Source organism: Corvus hawaiiensis, chromosome 30, assembly GCF_020740725.1.
Source record: "Corvus hawaiiensis isolate bCorHaw1 chromosome 30, bCorHaw1.pri.cur, whole genome shotgun sequence".
NCBI lineage: Eukaryota > Metazoa > Chordata > Aves > Passeriformes > Corvidae > Corvus > Corvus hawaiiensis.
Window position 1 is genome coordinate 16,730,276 of NC_063242.1, and position 22,339 is coordinate 16,752,614.

At 38.2% G+C, this 22,339-nt stretch overlaps 1 protein-coding gene across 7 annotated transcripts in view; it reads left to right on the forward strand.

Moving 5' to 3' along the window:
• The window catches only part of DLGAP1 (DLG associated protein 1), a 415,626-nt gene that overhangs the window by 257,688 nt on the left and 135,599 nt on the right, over positions 1-22,339 (forward strand). For all 7 annotated transcript variants that reach the window (XM_048289360.1, XM_048289355.1, XM_048289356.1 and 4 more), the window contains one exon: positions 16,561-17,586. In XM_048289360.1, the coding sequence (XP_048145317.1) occupies positions 16,633-17,586 (954 nt within the window). In that variant the 5' untranslated portion in view covers positions 16,561-16,632. The remainder of the gene's footprint in view (positions 1-16,560; positions 17,587-22,339) is intronic.

Below are 22,339 nucleotides of genomic sequence, written 5' to 3' on the forward strand. Positions count from 1 at the left end.
ATCATCTATGCAGGTACTGTGGTTGCCTCAATCAGATTTGAGTTCAAAATTTTATGAGAAAATGGCAGAAAATACAGCTGCGTACTCAGTCCAAATAATCACACACTCTCCATAACTAAAGGGAAAAAATGTTTTTTTCACACTTCCCAGTAAGGTGAGAATTAACAGAGGTCAAATCAACCTGAGCACATGGAGGAAGTTTCCCAGGTGTGCTGTAAGAGTAAAGTAGGAGGTGTTCAGTCAGCTCAGAGGATTCAAACTGCAGGACCAAAGGAAATAAATTAGATGTCTCCATCTGAGCCTGACAGCCATTCCTGCATCAGGCAGACCTTGAAGGCTGATGGCAAGAAACCTAAGATGGGATCAATTCATTGAGCTCCTTGGCTTTTCTAGGCTCCCAAGGAGTGTACTTGGGATGCCAGTGGATACTGAAAGAAAAAGAAGGCAGAGCTTGGAGGATGCGTGACGCCCTCTGTGTCTTTTGCTCCTTATCTTCAGATGCCACCATTTCCAATACTGTGCGTCGACAAGGTCCTGTCTGTGGATTGTGTCCGTGGTACCTTGTGCCACTAGAGCCAAAAAAGAGCAAAAACTAAGGTTCTTTTATGTCTAGAGAAGATTCAGCTTCTTTTATGGTTTTTCCCTCTGTCAGGAAACATGTGGGATTTGCCTCTCTTTCCAAAACTTCTAGGGGTTGTACAAATCTTGTATTTCAACCTCTGCCAGTTTGAATTTGAAGCAGGGAGGCAGGGCAGGAGGTAGGGTGGTGGGTGGAAGAATGGGCATGAGTGCACAGATGGGGGATTGTATAAACCTTATTACTGAGGAGGCCTGGCAAATAATGCTTAACAGATCATTATTGTTGCTGTACAACATCTCTTCTGTAGACTTCAAAGATGCACTTTGTAACTGTCTGAGATCATACTCTTAACTGCTCTATAAAAACCATATAAACTTCCTTTTAAATCACAGTCTTATGGAACTAAAGAAATGTTAACAGACTTAGCAGGCCTGGCAGGTGTTTTCCTATTCACTTAGAGTAGAAGAGATCACAGACCTCTTCATGCTGCTTCCAGAGTTTTGTTCTGAACTTTCTCTACGTATGCACTTGACCTGCAAGTCTCTTTTCATTCAGGAAAAGAGAGGAATGATTTTTTTAAAGTATGCAAGGCTCTTCTAAACACAGCTTTATTGTCAGCCAATAAAGAACTTACCCTAATAATGAAAAAAAAATTTTAAATAGTAGGATTATCCCTTTTTAACTTTCAATATATTCACTGTCTTGGATCTGGTTGAAATGGAGTTCATTTTCCCATAGCAGCTCTCATAGTGCTGTGCTTATCATTGGTAGCTAGAAAGGTGTTGATAACATCCTTATCTTTTCTCTTGCCTGTCCTGTTTTAAAGGGGAGTGAAAGAGAGGCTTGGGTGGGTATCTGGCATCCAGCCAGGGTCAACCCACTATGGTGGTTTTGGTGCCAAAATATGGGATCATGAGGATTTTGAGATAAAGATAGAAACTGGGAGAAGTAATAGGCAAAACAAGTACTGAACAATGTCAAAAAGGGGATTGATCATGAGCAATTTTTGTTGTAATTGTGGTGAATGGACAAGGGATGAATTTTGTGTAAATTGTCCATTTTTTTTTCTGTGTTGTGATGATGTTAATTTGGGTTTTGTGGGGGGACTTTTTTTTTGTTTAGTTTGGTTGATTTTGTTGATGTAAGGGCAGGTTGTGTGGTGAATGTGGATTTTAGTGATAATTCTTAAATATATGATATGCAGAGGTGAGGGGTGGAATGTTTTGGGTTTGCATGGCCAGGTTTTGGTAGCAGGGGGGCTACAGGGGTGGCTTCTGTGAGAAGCTGGGCCAGTCAGAAGTCGTGGCAACACCTCTGTGATGACACATTTAAGATGAAGAAAAAGAAGTTACTGTGTGGATTTAATTGCAGCCAGAGAAGATCAGGGTGTGAATATGTAAGAGGAACAACTCTGCAGACACCAAGGTCAGTGGAGAAGGAGGGGAAGGAGGAGCCGGAGCAGAGATTCCCCTGCATCCCATGGTGCAGACCATGGTGAGGCAGCTGTGCTCCTGCAGCCCATGGAGGAGATCAGTGCTGGAATCGGTGGATGCCTGAGAGGAGACTGTGAACCCTTGGGAGGCCCATGCTGGAGCAGGGTCCTGGCAGCAGCCTGCAGAGCCGTGGAGACAGGAGCTCATGCTAAAACAGGATTTGTGATCCAGTACCCATGCTGGAATAGTCTGTGTCTGAGGAACAGCAGAACTGCACCCCGTGGAAAAGTGACCCATGTGGCAGCAGTTTGTGGAGAAGTGTTTCCCGTGGGATGGGCTCATGTTGGAGAGGATCATGGAGAACTTTCTCCCTTGAGAGGGATCCCACACTGGAGCAGGGGAAAGATTCCTCTCCCTGAGCAGCATCAGGAACAGTGTGATGAACTGACCATAACCCCCACTCCCTGTCTCCCCCCACCACTGGCAAGAGAAGGTAAAGCTGGGAAGGAGAGAGGAGTGGAAGGAAGGTGTTTTTAAGATCTTATTTTGCTTCTCATTTTCCTGCTCTGATTTTGATAGTGATAAATTCAATTAATATCCCCAATATGAGTCTGTTTTGCCCATGACAGTATTTGCTGAGTGATCTCTCCTGGTCCTTATCTCAACTTATGAACTCTTCGTTCTATTTTCTCTTCCAATTGCAGAGGGGAGTGTTAAAGAGGCTTTGGTGGGTGTCTGGCATCCAGTCAGGGTCAAGCCACTACATTCACTCATGTAAAGATTAACTGGGTTTGTTGGATCTAAGTGTGTGTTTTTATTTGGTGTGATTTCAGTGAGTTTGTGGAGTATATGGGTTTTGTTCCTTCTTCTGTTTCACACTGTTCTACAAAAACTTTTTATGGAAGATGGTGAAATAAAATTATGGGCCTTCCTCTCCTCTCATCTTAACCACAGTTCTTCTTAAACCTGAAATAAAATGTAAGGAAGAGACGGGATAAAACAGATCTATATCCCAATATTGCTGAAGCACACCTTATTCCATAGAGCCTTTCTAGGATGGAAGCAAAGGAATTCAAAATGCAAATGGCCGGACTCTCTGTGACTGTACAGTATTGAAGATCCCTGGACTCTGCCAACCACAAGATTCAACCTATGTCATCATTGTCTTCTGTTCTGCTGCTGTTTTACCTTCAGTAATTTAGATAATAATGAGGGATTTTATAGCCTCAAGCAGAACTAAACTCTACCCTAAAGGCTACTAGTCTTTTAAATAGTTTCAGAATATCAATGCATAAATATTATCATTGGAATAACAATAATATAATTAGTTTACTAATATCCTTTAAGCGGTTGCCATCTGCAAGGTAAAAGAAGCTTTTTAAAAGAAGCTAAAATACTTTAATTTAAAATAAGATTCATGCTCAAATAGTTTCAAAAGATATATTACTGAAACCAATGCTCTTCATTCATCTGCTGGAAAGTAGTACTACCGAAATCATATATTTCTGAAACCAACTATCCATGTTATCTCACAATATTCTTTCTTTGGATCTTCTGTATAGTGCCTTAAAATGTACACTCTGAAAGTGCACTGAATATTACAGTTGCAGTAGTGCAGTTTTTCTAAGTGATGCATCCTGTTTCTTTGCCAGTGCTTACATGCATTGCTGTTTTGGCAGGGGTCAGCCTGACTGTCAGAGTAGATAACCACCACCGGGTCTGGCTTTACTGTGAACTTCCCAAGAGAGAGGGTAGACATGAAATTTTAGATCAGCTACTGTTTTATGGGGCTAGTGTCATTTTGTTTCCTCAGTACGGAGTTAACTTTGATAAAAAAGTAGTGGTGGAAAGTATGAAAGAAAGATAAAATTAGTTTACTTGAACACTGGGAGTGATTCTGAATTATATTTGTGAAAACAAAGGTTAACATGTCTAGTCTCAGTTAAATTCTTTGTAGACTGAGGAATTTGCAAGAACCAATCTGCATTTACTCATACAGCCTAACAACTTCATTGCACATCTGACAAGAACTGTATCTGATAAGAAATGTATAAAGTAGACAAAGGCTGGATGGAAGGAAGTTTCTGGAGTTACTAAAGGCCAGAAAATCTACTTTCGGATGTGAATGAGAAACACAGTCATTTTAGGTTAAGATATATAAGGGCATGAAATAGTTCTATCTCACAGCAGCAGCAGGGAACGTGGCTTATGGTAAGGGCTTCTGAAAAGGTTCATTGAAAAATCTCCAGAGCTATTAGCTGGAAGTAGATACTGAACACATTTAGCTGCAGCTATGCATCAGTGGCTAATTATCAGAACAATTTTCCTGGAAGTCAGGCAGATTCTGTTACTTCTTAGCTTTAAAATCAGACTTGCTATCTTTCCACAAGGTGTACGCTATGTCAGCAATAAATTGTAGCTCCACAGTAGCATTTATGGATGGTTTTTATAAGCCTCATATTATGTATGAGGACAAACAGCATAGCCCCCTGTGGCTCCTCCTGAACTTACACAATAATGCTGACATTTAACATATGATGAACCTCATGTTCTGGTGGGAAAGATGAGATTTCAGTCGAATAGCTGAAAGATGTAATAAAGTGAAAAGGCTGTGTGCTTTTCATTCAAGTTTAAGGGAGTGTGTCTTTTTAGTACGCTAATTAAAGTTTCTGTGAAACCACTTACCCTTCACCTTGAAATGAAATTAAATTGGGAGAAGTAAGCAACAAGGAATTAACCAGACATTCTGCATATATCACCAGTTTGATATATATAGTAGTCTGCTTATGGTGTTACTCTTTTGAAGAACCATTTTTCTGAAGTATTTTCAGTGCAACAGAACTATTGCACACTTGAATATTACTCCGCAGGTAGTTTTTAAAGAATATTAGAACTTTATTTAATTAAAAATAACTTCAAATGCATTACTTCAGTGATTTTTTTAAATACTCATGACAAGATGCTTTGCAGTAGAACCTAGAAATAAGGCTTTTCACTTTAGAGTGTGCGGTATTCCAGTATATGAACATGCTATCATTTGCAATTATATGTAAAATAAATTCCAGGAGTTCCCTAAAGTGTATTTTATTTATGGTGGTTCTGTGTGATGAAGCAATGAGCTGTGAGCATTCTTTTCTAAAGTGCATTATTAGTAGTTTTAAAATTCTACCTACTTGATTTTGTGGAGAATACTTACGCTGTACTATTACCTTAAACCAGCAAATATTAAAAGCAGAGATTAATTTCATTCTGTACACTTTCCTGTTATTCATGTGGGTCTCACTCAGGAGCAATTCCATTGAGATCTATGAAGTTACATCAGTTGGGGTGTTGCTGGAAATAGTAACATGCAAAAAAAGGGAATTAAGCTCATACTTCCTCTTTCTCCTTTTCATTTAGTGCTTTCTCTTCAAATCCCCCCACTTGAGTTTTTCTGTATCAATGAATGCTCCTTAATACAGAAAAGTTCAAGTGAAATGAAAATATTCTTGACTATATTTTCCTTGATTTTGATTTCTTTGCTCTCTATATATAAAGAAAAGTTTTAATTCTGTTCTTTATTATTGTGTTTCATGTCAGCAATGTGTGAAGTTTAGACAAGGCTAGTATAAATAAAAGAGTCTGGTGCTTTGGTATTCCCTCTGAGCCCCTAAGAGTGAAACATGCAGTGTATAAATGCCTAATGTGCTGATGGAGTCAAGCATCCTTCAGCAGTAAGATGTTCATTTCCCCTTTTGTGTTTCTCAGCACAGTGATTTGTGATGAGCTTCTGTACAGAATGAACATAGTGAAGAGAAATCGTCTTCAAATCTGAGTTTCTTACAAACATGGATGTGAAGTACATGCATAAGCATTTTAGGTGGCACCTAATATAAGGGTACCACCACCATTCCTCACGGTGTCAAAGCCTCAGAATGAATCCTGTTCAAACTCATCAAACTGATAAAAGATTAGTCACAAACTGTGGAAATAAAAAAGTCACAGTTAAATTCTGTGACATTGCAAAGCTGACCTGTGTGATTCAAGCTTATAAGGATGTTTACCCATTTTACTTTTTTGGGCACCCAACATTAGATTATTATTCATAATAATTCATTTAATCAACTAAATTTTTTCTGTTATTTTTGCCTATTCCTGATTTAAAAACTATTCTGAAAGCCCTTTCTGAAGTGTTTAAGCCATGTTCACTGTTTAGAAAATATTTTTTCTATGAATAGTTTTTAGCCTGATTGCAGGGGTTCATTAGTTTGTATGCAGTAATTAAGTTTTGTTTTGATTTTACCTGTATGTTAATAGAACCCTTTTCTGATTCTTTATTGGATAGACATAGTTCCTACAATCAAATTCTTATTGTGTGCCATTTGTATGCATACCTCAACATAAACAAACAAAGTTCAAGATTAACTTCTAGAAAGTATTCTTTAATCTTTAAATCTCCTTTTTTCTAGGTATGTGCAGACCATTGGTTCAATTTATTGGAAAATGCACCAAAAAAAAAAAAAAAAAAAAAACAACCAAAACAAACCCCAACAACAACAAAGAGGCATGAGCACAGTAGAAACAAATTCCATGTGCATAAATAATAGCAGAAAAGTCTGAGATATTCTTTTTTATTATTTTTGTTTACAATCAGAATCATATCAAAAAATGAAGGTTACTGTTATGGGCTTTTTGTAAAACTTTTAAATTGTTGCTGTTGTAAATTAATAGATTAAATGTAGCTGGTGGTTCAGTGGTGTAGGTGGAGCTGAATGAAGGCTCAAAGCAGGAGATGAGAAGTTGTATCCTCTCTTCAAGGGCAGAATTGTGTCCCAGAGGAGATGCAGGCACTATCTTGTGCCATGCCTGGGGAAGAACATTTTACCCACAGACTTTCTCTTCCTTTTGCTGTCACATTTTACTCTATGAGATACTTGATAACTAGCTTTTTGTAAGTACCAGTAATTTTTTTCAGACATTCTTCATAAATATTTATTTCCCAGTTTGCCACAGCTCAAAAACATTTCACGGAATTCTGTGAAAAATAGTCATCTTTAAAAGTGGTTACTATTTCAATCTCTTAATAACTAAAGTCATGTGAGAAAATATTTGGAGTAAATATTTTCCTCTGAAAAGAAGTTTTATATGTTTCTTATTATTTTTTTATGCCACTAGAGGTGAAATGAGACAAGTTGATTTGAGCAAGAAGCTTAAGATTTCTGGCAAATCTAACTCTATTTCATAGCATTGCTATAAAACTAGAAATTATTTCCATTTCATCTACTGTGTAACAACAAATATTGATCAGTTACTGTAGCCATCAAAGATAACGTGGCTAAAGTTATTTAACTGCATTTATATACCACAGCAAATATGAGGATTTGGTTCAGTTTTTAGTTGTTTGTGGGATTTTTTAAACCTTAAATTCATGAAGTTCAGTGCTATAGCCATGTTTAAGGAATAAACAATCCTGTTACTCTCTGCCTTTTAATCAGATGTTTCTTTTTCAGTGCCAAATTGAGCTCACAATTGCTGGTTTTTACTTTTAGATTGAGCTGAGAGAACAGGTTGAAATGAGAAAGATTAAGTTTTGATCTAAGCATGACTCTTTTCTACCAACCCAATGAATTTTCTCCCCTGCTGGCTGAGCTCTTTTATCTCACACCTTCAGAGAGGGCTTTTTCCTGTTTCTGCCAGGAGTCAGTTTTCTCCTGTAGGAGTTCGCTGGTCTTGTATATGAGCAGAACGTTCTTGGCACTGTATGCCTCTCCTCTTTTCCTACTGCCTCACTGGAGAAACCTGGCTTGGGCACAAAGAACCTGGAACGTAACCATGACCAAGCAGGGTGATCAAAGTGATGACATTTGTTGATACAGTCAAAGCTCCATAATACCAAAATGACTATGAAGGGAATTTTCCAGGAAGTTCTTACTCATAGTTATGATGTGGGACAGTTTCACTGAGGCTTTGCATGTTCTTTGTGGTGGGCTAGTAGGGGCAACCAGTGGGCTAGTGTGGTGATTAATAAGACCTGTATTGTCATTCTCTTAAAAGCAATGTGTTCACAGCTCTTACCCGTGGTCTTCACAGGACTTCTGTAGCATTTCCATGGAGTTTCTCCACTAAGACACTTTCTCATTAGTTTCTGGGCTGACAACAGATGTTCAGGGGAAGGCACCATTCAAATAGAGCTACCAATTGAAAGCCAAGATGGGAGACCATCTGCAAGCGCAGAGATTCTGGTGCTTTTATGTTTTTGTAGCATCCACTTTTGCTTGGAATTAAAATATCATAATGTACTTGGAAGAATATTTTTTCAAAGAAATCATCTCTATTTCTGCTAAATGAGGTCAGGGTTAGTAAGACCGAAGCTGTAGAAAGAGTCTTGTAAAACCATGTTTCATTAAATTGAATTAAATGATTTTTCATGGAGCAAGAAATACTTAACATAATGTTTCACTTGTGTGGATACAAAAATGCTGCTAGCAAGGATTTTCTTGCTATTTTCTGGGCCCGTGGGAGGCTTTTCTCTCTCACACAAGAGGTAGTGGAGTTATGTAAACAATGAAACACCTGCAACCTTGAGAAGTCTTGTTTGTGGTACAGTAGAAAAATATTTTCACAATGGATGTTTTAGGATTTTAGCCAACCACCCCAAGGGGTGGCTGGTCCTTTGTCCAATTAGACTATGAAGAAAAAAGTCTATAAAGGAGTTTGTAAAATAATTAAATAAATCAATCTTGCTGCACAATTCCTGCCTGCTGGATCTTCTCTCCTCCTCCCTACGGCTGCAGGACACGGTGATAGACCATAGAGTTGCAGTAATACACTTGATTTCTAAATAGCAAGAAATAAAAAGCTTAGAGACAGTTTGAATCTTGAGATTTGCTGGTCAAGACCAGCAAAGTAATGTAATTACATAATCACACTGTCACTGCCATCATAGAAATCAAAATATGGATTCCCAGGTGTCTTGAGTGGAGTGTAGTGCATAGGAGTAATGCCAGTTCCCCAGCTTTACAGTGAATATTGCTCTTTCAGTATATGTGTAGAAAAGGTCTAGAGAGCATGAAAACCTGTAGCTGAGGCAATAGTGTAATACCTGTCACATTGCCATGCTGCAGGATTGCAAAACACTTAAAAAACTGGTAGAAAATGAGTTAATGACTCATGCAGATTGGGTTCGTGTAATGTTGGTGCAAGGTCTGATTAGCAGCTTCCATTAGATCCCTGTCAGTCACTAGTTGCTATAGTGGCTCCTTGACTTAGTCATGCTGGTGTCCTTGCAAGGAGGATCAAGTGCTTGTTTAGTGCAAGAATGTCCATTTTCACTATTTGACCATATTGAAGACTATGAATTTTTTTTAATTTGACAGGAAAAGTATCCATTGAATGTAGGGTAGATGATCTGCTGATCACCTCATTCCTACTAGAAGAATAAACCTTTGACATTCATGACTGACTGGCTTTCAGGAATCTAGATACATACCTGATATCTCTGTATCTGTGTTAGTCATTTAATGGTGCGTGTTTTATGCCACTGTGATAGCCTCTCTCTTTTTATCAGATGCCAGTGCTGTAGAAATGTTTGGCCTGTCCCTCATACCCGCTTCCTTTTGTTATCCAGAGATAATATAAGACACCCATATCATATTGATTATCTGCTATTGATAGAAAGTAGTGACTGTAATCCTTTCATTTTAAGAAATCTTTTGTGAAGAAAGCAAGCAAAATAGAGTTGCAAACTTAGATGCAACAGTCAGGTACCTAAAAGAGAGCAACCCAGGTAAGTACATGCTAACCTCATTCCCAGTTTTGGTGTATCTTCCTTTTCATTCCCTTTTGCTGTTCCCCCAGACAAAGCATTCTGGAAATTCACTGCAAGTTCTGCTTAAAAAAAAAATATTAAGGTCATAAAGTTCATCATCCCACAGACTGAGAAGGTTAAAATGCAACATCAATGAGGTATATGCTTCAATGCTGCCTATATGACATGTATTAAATGATTCAATTTAATATCTTATCTTACTTGCACATTATACAGACATAATATCCTCTTTGTTTTCTTTCTGGGAGAAGAAAATGTCCATTGGCAGTTCTGAATTCACAACAGGCTCTCCAGCTGATGGGCTGTACCTTATCGAGTCAGACTCTGTCCTACACCTCCGGAAAGCAATGAGCAGTCTAATTGCACTGTATATTATTAATCACTGAAGCAGATCAGAAGTTTTTAAGAGTTGGCTGTTACTTTGTGTGCAAATCAGGAGAGTGGAAGAGCAGACAATCACAGTTTAGTATTTCTTTTTGTAGAGCCCAAGATCTTTGCGTGCAATCCTGCATATTGCCGGTCACACTCCTAAGAGGATTGAAAAAATCAGTCTCTTTGTGTCAAAATTTTGCTGACATACTGCTGCTAGAATTCTTTCAGACTTTGTAATGTATTTCAATATGACTCAGAGATTAATTATGTGTTAGGTTACTTTAGTGACTACAGATTTCGTGACACTTCTAGTGGCAAATCAACTTGCTTTTAGCCACGGAGATGAAGAAAGGAAAGCCAAGCCCAAAACTTTCAGGCACATACTGTCCTTGTACTGGCCACCACAGTTGCTCACCAAAAGCACATGGATGGAAACAGTAGTCAAATGTAAATGTGAAACCTGTCACCACAAATATATGCAACTAAAGATTGCTGGATGCAGACAGAAAAAAAACCCACCAATTTTTATTACACCATTGGTGGGATGCCTCTCTTCTTGTTTTTTTCCTCTATGCATACCATTCACAAGGGCCTCCTCACAGATCAGCTAAAGCTTAATTATGGTTTTTTCCCCCACTTACTCCCACTTATTGATCTCCCCATGAACTTGGAATGAGTTGACTGGCCAATACATTTCTCTTTATGACTCCCTGTCCACTGTTCAAGATTAAATTATATTGTAAATATCACTTGCCTGGCGTGATTGCTGACACAGAAGCAAAAATTAGATGTTCTCTTGAGAGTTTTTCCCAAGGCACTGAATCGTTCATATTACATGCCAAAATGTATTAGGAGGATAATTTGAGACCTCATTTTCTTCTGAACACCTTTAATAAGATATTTTGATAGATGAATTTTAGAATATGTATCCTTTTATTGATGTCTAGGTTTTCATTAATGTGATGCAATGTAACAAAAAGGCCACACATAATGGCTGCAAAATATCAAGACCTTTGGGATAAAGCAATGTCCTGCATGAAGAGCATGTGGAAGTCTGATTCTCAGCATAACCGTATTTTCCATTTGTTTGTAAAAGTTTGAGAACTGGGGAAAGGAATTTCACTGAGAACATTCCATAGTGTGGGTTTAAATAAATAAGCAAATTCTGAGACTCTTTGGAGTTCAGTATGGAAATCAGAACCTATCTTTGTTTACCAAAGAGCATAAAATGAGAGCACAGTAATATAAACAGTACTGCTAAGAAGCATCATTAATGTCCTCTCACTTCAAACAGTAACACAGCATTTCTCTGAAAAGACTGCTGCAATCTGAGGTGTAAGAACCAATCTGGTGTGGTTCAATTTGTGCACATGATTAAATGCCCTCCTCACTCAGATCTGCATATACTTGTAAACACATGATGTGTTTACTTGCCTTCCACCTCTGTCCCAGCACTTCAATTTCTGGACATGGCAGACACCTGAAGATTCAGAAGAGTCTTCTGACTCACTGAGTCGTATCTTAGGAGAACAACATTCACCAAACAATAAAAAAAATCAACATCTCTCCCTCCTTGGTTTCTGAACAGACAAGGATATTAGACCCAAGGTGCTGTGGCCCTGATTATGCTTAATTAGGGTGTCTCTATTGGTAACTTCTCTGTTGGAGATAAGAAGACTTCCCCGTGGTTGAGGAGGATTGAGTTAGAGAACATAGAGTCAAACCTGACATCCAGAAGTCCATGGGTCCTGATGGGATGCACCCATGAGTGTTGAGGGAACTGGTGGGCATCATTGTTACACCATTCTCAATCACCTTTGAAAGGTCATGGCAGTCAGGAGAGGTACCTGAGGATTGGAAGAAAGTAAATGTTACCCCAGCCTTCAAAAAGGGCAAGAAGGAGGTAACTACAGGTCCATCAGCCTCTGGGGTGTTGACCCTGGCAGGTGCCGACCAAAGTCATTCTATCACTCCCCTCCATGACTGGACTGGGGAGAGAATAACAAAAGTCTCATGAATTGAGATAAGGACAGGGAGAGATCACAAACCAATTACCATAATGGGTAACAGTCAAAACAGATTCAACTTGGGGAAATTAATTGAATTTATTACCAGTCAAAATCAGATCAGGATAATGAGAAGTAAAACGCCATCCTCCTACCTCTCCCTCCTTCCTGATTTCTGCCTCCTCCTCCCCAGTGGCACAGGGAGACGGGGAGTGCTGTTGCTCAAGAAGAGGAGTCTTTCCTCTGTTCCAGCATATTCTGCATTCTGCAGTCTTGTTGAATAAAGTTGGAGGGGCTCTGGGGCATATGAGTAAATCTCTTATAGGACAGAAGGTTGCACATATATCTAAGGGAAAGAATATGTTTCTCAAAGATATGTTTTATGAATAAATTTGGAACACGTGAGTAGACAATATAGTTAAATGAAATTTGTAAAAAATAAGGTGATTTCTACATTCAGGGTTTTTATTTTGCATTCATTATCATTTTAATTACATAGGATTTAAATAGGCATTTTTCTAGCCACTAGGTTATTCCAGGAAATTGTTATGCATTAGGGACACCACATTAGGGACAAGGATGAATATATTTGTATCCTTCTTACCCAGGGCATCCTCAAGAAAACAAAAGCAAATGTAACATGAATGTTGAAAGTAGTAAGCATTCTTCAGCCTTACAATGCTGTATCTATTTAACGTCTCATTTATTCTTATGCCATCAAGTAGTTTTGGTCTGCTCTCTATAGAACTGCTATTTGCACTGTTTAATAACGTGTTCATCAATTGTCTTGCCCTATTTCATGAGTAATTAAATGTTCCTACTTTGGCCAAAAAATACCAATACAATAAAAGCCTTAATTGGCTTCCTCTAGCTACTCATGGCATGATCAGATAGCCCTGTCTCCAGCTGTTAATTGCACTAAACATTGATGTATAGGTTCAGCCAACACAATTATGGAAAATGATGCATATTCTTGGAAAAAATACCGATGAAATCAGAGAGTAAGACAGAAATTTTTCTAGATGTATATTAACATATTAAAACACAATTGAGGTGTGAGTGTGAAAGTGATTTAGGTTTTGTGTTTGGAGAGATTTTGTGCAGAAGAATTGTCCACTAAATATTTAACAAAAGCAACACTCCGTTCTTCAATGTTGAGCATATTATACTGATTCTTTCCTTCCTGGAAGGTGCACTATGATACCTGACTGGGTTTTTTCCTACTTCATTGCACTGTCAATACTGTGGCAGCAGTAATAAGGTAAAATGAAGCAGTTAAGGTAAAATTAAGCTATGTTCTAGTAAATGATTATGTGGGGTTTTTTAATCACAATTTTCATGATAAAATTAATGTTTTCAGTGCTGTTGCACAAGAAAAAAACCCTCTCAATGCATCCAGCAGTCTAGGAGTTGGGAATAAATTACCACCACTCCTTTTTTTTACTCAGGTTGGTTTCTCCCTTTTGGTTTTGGCTTGACTTTTCTATCACTCTCTGGTTTTTGCTTGTTTGTTTGTTTCTTCTTTTTTTCCTCTTCTTTTAAATCTGATTTTTCATAATCCTGTGATCTTTTGCTTTCACAAGCATATTTTCTCTGTTATTCTCCTTATCTATTCATTTGATTCCTTTTGAGCAGATGATCCAATCTATCTTCTGCTTTTTTCTCCAGTACTTCCTCAGAAAAGATCCATTGACAGCTCAGACTCAAAATAGGTGTAGAAATACATGCATTTTTTCTCCGAAACATTTCCATCCTACTTGCCATCCAAGCTCATATAGCAGTGCTTAGCCCATCTTCCTCCACAATTTTTTTGAAAGCCTGTCGCTTTCTCTCTATACAGACAAATGTCACTTTTCATAAGCTTTTTCACTTTTTACCACTTCTTGCACATCCTCCTTAGCATCCATATTGCCAGTCCATCCAAAACACAGCTGGTAACATGACTGTTCTCATTGGTCAAACCATAGCTGCATCTTTTAAGTCCATTTTAGTTTCAAGGTTTTCCACAATATTCTGTCCCAGTCCATAAATCAGATCAAGTGTTTCCTGAGCCCAGCCAATTTGCTGTATCAGTATATTAAGGCTACATTTTCTTAACAATTCTGTGGCATCCCCTGTGCCCGTCATGACTTCACTATGCTGTAAATCATTGGTCCTTTTGGTTCTTTGCCTACATATACTCTTTTTTCTACAGTATATGAAAATTTCATAGCCATTCAGATAGGGAAAAAATGAAAATAAATCACTGTTTTAGGGCATGTCCCAGTTAATTGTACTCTTTCATATCTTTCTCCTATCTTTGAGGTAAGGCTTACATTTTTTTATCTTATATGGCACACTAGTCTATTTTTAGCCTTAAGAGAATTTATCAATCATCCTAAGGACTGTTGCACGATTGCAAATCGTTTTAAGTAAAAATTAACTGGCTGAAGTTTTGTTTTCATAAGCCTTGATGTGTGAAAAATACTCATAGAGGGCAAAGATTGGGGTATTTTTTATTTGGTCTTTATATGCTTTAGAAGTACTCTTCCTGACGGGGTATCTTTGTTCAAGTCACATTTTCAATTACCTAAGTAATTAATCTATTACTCCATCCCTCTGGATGTTTCTCGATTACACAGACTAATAGATCATATTTTTAAAACTCTTGGTAGGGATGTAAAATTCTCTTTAGAAGTGCTAAGGATCATCACTACAGTATAATTGACAAGTCCAGCTCTCTGAATATATTATTTTCATGCTTTTAAAGGTGCCTTTAGCCATTCTCTTTGGGTAAATCAGTCAGCTATTCATTTGGAATATTTCAAGAGCCTTTTGTGGTATTTTGAAAACTGGTTTTTTGGAATTCAAGGTCTCTTGAAAAGGAATATTTTCTGCATTGCAGGGATCCAGTGAGGGGAAATTAAGTGCAGGACATCCAGATTAGCTTAGAAGCGTACTGGAAAAAAACTCCTCTTTGGCTCTGTGCAGGTTCAGAAGAAAATATAAAATAAGTTCTGATGAAGTGCAGAGCATGCTCTTCCAGACTGACATTAACTTAATGCTATTTTAGAAAACTTCATTGTTACCAATTTGCCAGTAGGTACAATGTCTGCAACCTGTTAAAACATGAAGTTTAGCTGAGGAGGCGCATAGTGGAAACCTGTTTGCTATGTATGTTTATCCTTACTCCAAGAAAGATCTCAAGACCTACATTTCCCAAAGTATTATGTGATTAGCCATGCCAGAAGGGAATAAAGTAGCCCAGTGAGTCCCATTTCAGTGCAGTGTAAGAAAGCATCCTCTAAGGAGTCCTCTGCCCTTCAGCTGCTGAGATAGCACCATGAGACTGCTTTGCCACACCTGAAACCCCCTAATTTATGCATTATTAGCTCATAGGTTGCATCCAGAGTTTTGCTAGAGTCGAGGGCTGAAACAAGGACATCTGGCCTCAAACAGAGTGGTTATTATGTTACTTGGGATGAAGATTTCCATTTTCAACCTGTAATCCAAATTCTACAGCATTGTGAGTCACTTCAGGGACAAATAACTGCAATCAAGAATTAAGTGTTACACTGTTATTTTTGTGTGCAAAGTTTGGCTATCCCAGTTCTTTTAATGGTAGGAGTATGTAGGGATATTTGAACACTGCTTTGTACACTGAAAAACTATTGAGAAATAAATCAAACCATGCATTAGCAGAATAAGATGATTTTTTTTTAGTGAGTAGGAGCCAGTGAATAGTAAATACAAACCCCACAGATATATAGGTTGTTAAATAGTTTGATTTTGTTTTGACAATTAGTGTAATTTATTGTTATTTTATTTTTAATTTGAAAATAATTACGGAAATAATGTTTTGCTATTGTCTTGAGATGCTTACAGTCTAGGCAGACAAATGGAGATTGAATAAAAATATTCATTGAAGTTAGGGAAAAGTTTCCCATTAATTGCACCATGCTTTGTGTTTGACCCAAAGAAGCCCAGAGAGAGATCCATTAAAGAAAATATCTTTTTAAACACATGCATTTGGCCTTGAAAACATGCAGATGAGCAGTTAAGGCATCCTGGGAGGCCCCCGTCCATGAATGTTTTTAGGACTGAGGTTTTAGAGTAGAGGTGGCAATACTTATCTTACTTTTCATATTGGAAAAATTTTTTTTGCATTTGTTTTGCAGCTAATAGAACAAGATAATTTTTCTTGTGTACTACTTAGGTATCCTTATCCCATGTTGGATGTGGGAAAGATTCAATGATAGAAAGTCTGAGAATGTTCGTTCCAATTACTTTTACAATAAGAAACAAAGGATGCTAAGCATGCACATGCTGTTTATTCTCTCAGCTTGAATATCTTACCGCTTCTGTTGTGTTTCATTCTTCTAGGCCTTTCTCTGAGTTCTGCCTGTCGCACAGCCATACGTATTAGATGATTTTGGGACTCGTTTTACGTCAACGATGAAGGGATTATCTGGCAGCCGTAGTCACCATCACGGGGTTGCCTGTGACCCTGCATGTGACAGCCTGCCACACCACCAGGACAGGAAGCCATATTTGTTAAACCCGGTGGACCCCCACCCCGCAGACCACCCTTACTACACTCAAAGGAACTCTTTTCAGGCCGAGTGCATGGTGCCCTACAATGATCAGATTGCCAGCAGCACATTTCCCCGGAGGCATTATAGCTCCCACCATGAACTCAAGGACGAGTGTGCTCTGGTTCCCCATGGAACTGCCAACAAGACCAACCGCATTCCTGCCAACCTTTTGGACCAATTTGAGCGGCAGCTGCCTCTGAATCGGGATGGCTATCACACTCTGCAGTACAAGAGAACTGCCATGGAGCACCGCAGCGACAGCCCAGGCAGGATCCGGCATCTGGTTCATTCTGTCCAAAAGCTTTTTACCAAGTCCCATTCGCTGGAAGGACCATCCAAGGGGAGTGTCAATGGGGGGAAAGCAAGCCCGGAGGAGTCACAGACGATGAGGTATGGGAAGCGCAGCAAGAGTAAAGAAAGGCGATCAGAAGGTAAGCCCAGATCCAATGCATCGGGATGGTGGAGTTCAGATGACAACTTGGACAATGATGTTTGCATTTATCATGGTCCCAGTGGGGTCATGACCATGGGAAGATGCCCTGATCGCTCTTCTTCCCAATACTTTATGGAAGCCTATAACACTATTAGCGAACATACTGTGAAGTCCTCCAGAAGCAATAATGATGTCAAATGCTCTACCTGTGCAAACCTGCCTGTGAATTTGGACTCCCAGTTAATGAAGAAAAGCTCTTGGTCCTCTACATTAACCGTGAGCAGAGCCCGTGAAGTTTACCAGAAAGCATCAGTTAACATGGACCAGACAGTGGTGAAGGCAGAGACGTGTCAGCAGGAACGGTCATGTCAGTACCTCCAGGTACAGTGTGGAGAACTGGTTGCTGTTAACTGTGCTCTGCCTTGTCTCAGGTGTTTGTGGGGGATGGAGGTTTGCTCTGACGTCTCAAGTTTCCCCAGAGGTCACTGATCACTAAACAAGGGGCTGCTGCTGCTAAAATTAAAAATATATCAGCTCTTTTTTTTTTTTTTTTTGGTCCAGAATTCAGGATTTCAAAGAAACTGTTCATGTTAGAACAGGATTTTTTTTTTTCAGGTGGGAAAAATAAGACCTTTATGTGTACCTTTTGAATTTATAAGGCTGTCACAGTAGGGGTATAGGGAATTTGATGTTGTAGTGCTTTCATTTAGCACTACAATGTCAATTAACTGAATGTTACCAGGATACAAATTCTTTGATTTCTGTAATTCCAATTTTGCTTTCATTTACTGCTCATTTTTATGAAAGCTTTTGAGACCCTTTTGAGAAACTCAGGGGTACCTTAATACTTTCTCCAGCAGGAAAACAACCTACTTTTCTTTTTGCCATGGAATATAAATTCTCTTAAAACATTTATTGTAACGTGTCCAGATTTGTTTATCAAGCTATTCCTCTTTTTCATGGCTCTGAGTCAAAAATAAAAAATCAAAAGGTTGAAATTATTGCTTGTTCTGATTATACATTTTAGGAGTACATCACCTACTCCCTCACAAGCTGTTTGCAGTTAATACAGCGTCACTATTTTTCACCAGTATTGTATCTTTAAATGTCAAGAATCAGATGTCTCCTCTTGGAGCTATCATACTGCCGGTGAATGTTTGTGGCAGGAACATGGATCAGAAAAGATTAAAACTGTTTCGTTCTTAGGAGAGCTGTGGATAGCTTTTATGCACTTTAAAGGAAGCACTTATGGCACATCTAAGTGTGTGTGTAAGATGGAACAACGTTGCACAGAGAAGAGAGAAGACCATGAGGAAAAAAGAGGTTTGCTAAGATGATTCGGTTTCATTTTAATGTAGTGGGACTCTTGTCTATTTGTATAGAACTGTATCAAGTTCTCTCATATGGGTGCTTTAATGAGACAGTCAGCTTCCACATTCTGTTGTTTAAGTCAGTATGCAGAGAAAGCGTAGGACTGAGGCATCAGCATTTAAAAATTGATCTTAAAAGGTTTTATGGAGTGTCGTGCAAAATAATTTTGAATACCAGCCTCGGGGATTCTAAGTCTTAAATATAAAGGAATGGATATGTATATTTTCTGTTAATTGTTTAGGAGAGTGGGGTGGAGGAAGAGGGGGCAATACAAATGCTCAGCGTGTTTACAGCTCTGCGTATGGGGTGGGGAGGGAGAGGGGTTTCAAAATAGCCTCAGGTTGCAACCTTTTGAGGTTTTGTGAGTTTTTTGTGTGAATTTTGTGAGTGAGAAGAAAACATAACTTTAGGCTTGATTGCTGTGGTTACTTTGAACCCTGAGATTTTTTTGTTGGTATTTTTGTTTACTCCTTCAGCCTTCTCTTGGGTTTAGATAAAATAGCAGACAATTCAGTATGTGACCAGATGGCTAGAAAAGAGTGAAAAACTGTGCCAGCATCAGCTTTAAATGAACACCTCCACAGGGACCTTTAGATAATGTTTAACTGACAGGAATAGACTCCTGAAGTGGAATTAGAGGGCATTATCTGTGTCTGTATGAAAATATGTCCAACAATTGTCAAGGGCAAGAATAACTAAATTCTCACTTAGAGTAACTACATTCTCACTGTGTTTCCCATTCTCACTGGTAGTTTTATTTCAGTTTTCACTTAATTTTGTTTCATTCTTTCTAATTGTGAATGCCATTGTAAAATCAAGGGAAACATAATTGGTTTGAAACTATTTTTAAAAATGGAGACTCTTAACCAGGTATCAGTTAGCATTGGAAGTAATATTCAAACAGAGCACAGTAGATTTGAGGAAGCAGGTCAGGATTATTCTTCTCTCTTGGCAGCTTGAAAGGTTGACAAATGCATATAGGTATTAAAAAAATCAGTCTATTTTGAATGCATCCCATTGCTTTTCTCTTCACTATATCACTTTTCTTTTTGCACTGCAAGCCCTTTAGGGCTTGGACTTTGCTCCCTTTTGAGTTTCCACAATGCCCAACACAATGGGGCACAGAATCTAATTGAGGCCTTTTTTCCATCCTGCAGTATAAATATATATTAACAGCAGAAAAGTTCTACTCTGTTAGTGGGTTGTAGAGTTACTCTGTGTATGTTATTTTCCAGGTGCCCTTCTCATTATTGTACCAAAAGGCTGGTGTCCTGTGTTAGAACAATTGGAAAGGCACAAAATGAGATGAAAGCTGCAAGTCCACAACAACACTGAACAACTCTGATATTAATTTCATTATTATGACACTTCTTTGTTGCTTTCTTTAACTCACGAAATGTGAAATAGATGCTTTTATCAACTCGCTTGTTATTTAAGTTTTTGTCTATGCTGCAGGACTTAAACTCTCAGGACATAAACTCTGATCCTTCAAAGAGCAGCTACTTGTTCATGCAATCTCTTCTTGTGACAGTATCTGAATTCAATGAAGGAGTGACTTATTTTCAACTCAGGGTACTCAGGATAATTTTCTTTATCCTAATGGATCTGAGTGTATCAGAGATCACAGGTGACATTGACTTCACATTTGTTTATAAGGGCTTTTATCACAAAAATATCTGCATGAATCCTCAGCATAAAGACTTGGAAATAAGAAACAATTATTTTGCTTGCTGTGATATTTTCCACTTAACTGTTCTGTGGAAGGAGTTGGCAGTAGTTCGTATTACAGATGGGCTTATTTCTCATAATTTGGAATTTGGATCAAGTGCAGAGTCCTCCTGCATTGCACTGGCTTTCTTTATCCCATCAGGCTCCACTTCCAGCCCTGGTGCTGAGAAACAGTGTCCATCCTTGGAGTTCTGGGGGAGGCTTGGGTCAACACTGTGCATCCTCAGAAACAGATACTATCCTAGAATAGTCTAAAGACTGTCAAGCAAATCTTTGCCTCTTACCTGCATTTTGGCAATGGAATTGCATTTTTATCTTCTATTTCTCCTTTCAAGAGTGAGCAGCTGGATAGTAGAAAGATAATGTTCCTTTTTTGAGCTGATTTTTTCTTCAGGGAAGTGCTACTGTTCGATCCAGCTTTACAGTTGGACTACAGTGAAGGAAGGTGAGAAGGAATTGTTCATGTTTTATCAAAATGCTTCTTCAAAATGGTTTCCCTCCCTTGAAAGAAAAAATTATAAAGTGGTGGACAGCCTCTACTTCTCTGGTAGCTTCTCCTCTGGAAAAAATTGAAATTAAGCAAAGCTATCAAAGACAAAATGTAACCAGCAGTCCTTTGCTGCGAACAATAGGGTCTAAATACACAGGCAGATATTTTTTGACACTCTTGTTTTCTATGAATTCATTATTTTTGGAGGTAAAGTGTATCAAATACACTGCAGAGTTTGGCTCTGATTATAGTTTCGCCATTTAATGTTCCCTGTAATTACTATTCCTGTTGTCCTTGGTTCATTTGTTAAGAGATTGAGAAAAATACAAAGAATGATGCTTTTTGTATTAATTTTCTTTTCTTCTTATGTGGGTCATTCATAAGTTTTCTTTTCATTGCAACTGATGAGACTCATCAGTTGTGTCAGACACAAAATACAAGCCAAGTTTCTGGGCATAATAAGAATTTTCTGGTGCCAAAGGGTTCTTGGTTAGTACTGCGCTCAGTTTCCTGTGTGAAGGTGGCCTGTAATGTGTGCTGCTATACCAGGTGTAGTGCTAAGAAGCTCATCATCTGAATGACTTGTTTTCCAGTCTCAGGACAAACACAGTTTCTTAGGAAATACTGCTGAATCCCAGTCCCAGCCACCCTCTTTTTGTTGCCTGTGTCCATGGATGACCAAATAGACCTTAGGGTCAGGTGCTAATAAGGACCAGTAAGTGTAATGTGATCTGTTGATGTAGTATGTTACATTACAAAGCCTTTATCCTTACGACACAGCAATTTATGTTAGATCTGTTATACTGGGTTTGTCTACGCAAGTTTATCTGCATTTTCAGTTTGTGTTTTCCTCATTTATGGTGTTTGCATTTCAAATGCAACTACCATATTCAAATTAATCTTCCAGTATATCCTTGTTTTTATACACATGAAAGTTGTACTAACATCCATTAATATAGATCTTCCATTTTTCATGTATCTGATGACTTGCCTTTTCTTAGCTCATATTCCATTATACATTGTAAATTAGTGAAGCACATGTTATTTCTTTCAGTTTTCCAGTCAGAACTACAAAGTACATGAGGTATAAGTTTCAAGGTTTTTTTACTGAGCTCATGTGAAACATAATTCTTAATAAACTAGTGAAACAATTTGGACAAATGTAAAATACTGTCAAATGTTTTAATGTATTCTAGGTCAACTTCCAGGTAATGGAATAATCATGAAAACATTTGGAAATTCTTAAATGTTCTCAACTTTTAAAATGAACTAATATCTAATATTAATACTGAAAAAAATATTCCCAGAAAGCTAATTTATTTTGGTCTTTCAGTCATGAGGTGGGTAATATGAATAATGGCTAAATCTAGGGAATTTGTGGAAACTATAAATAAAGCAGAAAACAGCTTATTTACAAAATGTATATTACTAAGAGATAAATACATTAAATTGGCATCTTGGTTATTTAGCCTTCCTGGAAACCCACCCAAGATAACATTGCTATACAAATGTGTAGGAGAGTGTTTCAGGATAGTCATCTTCTTC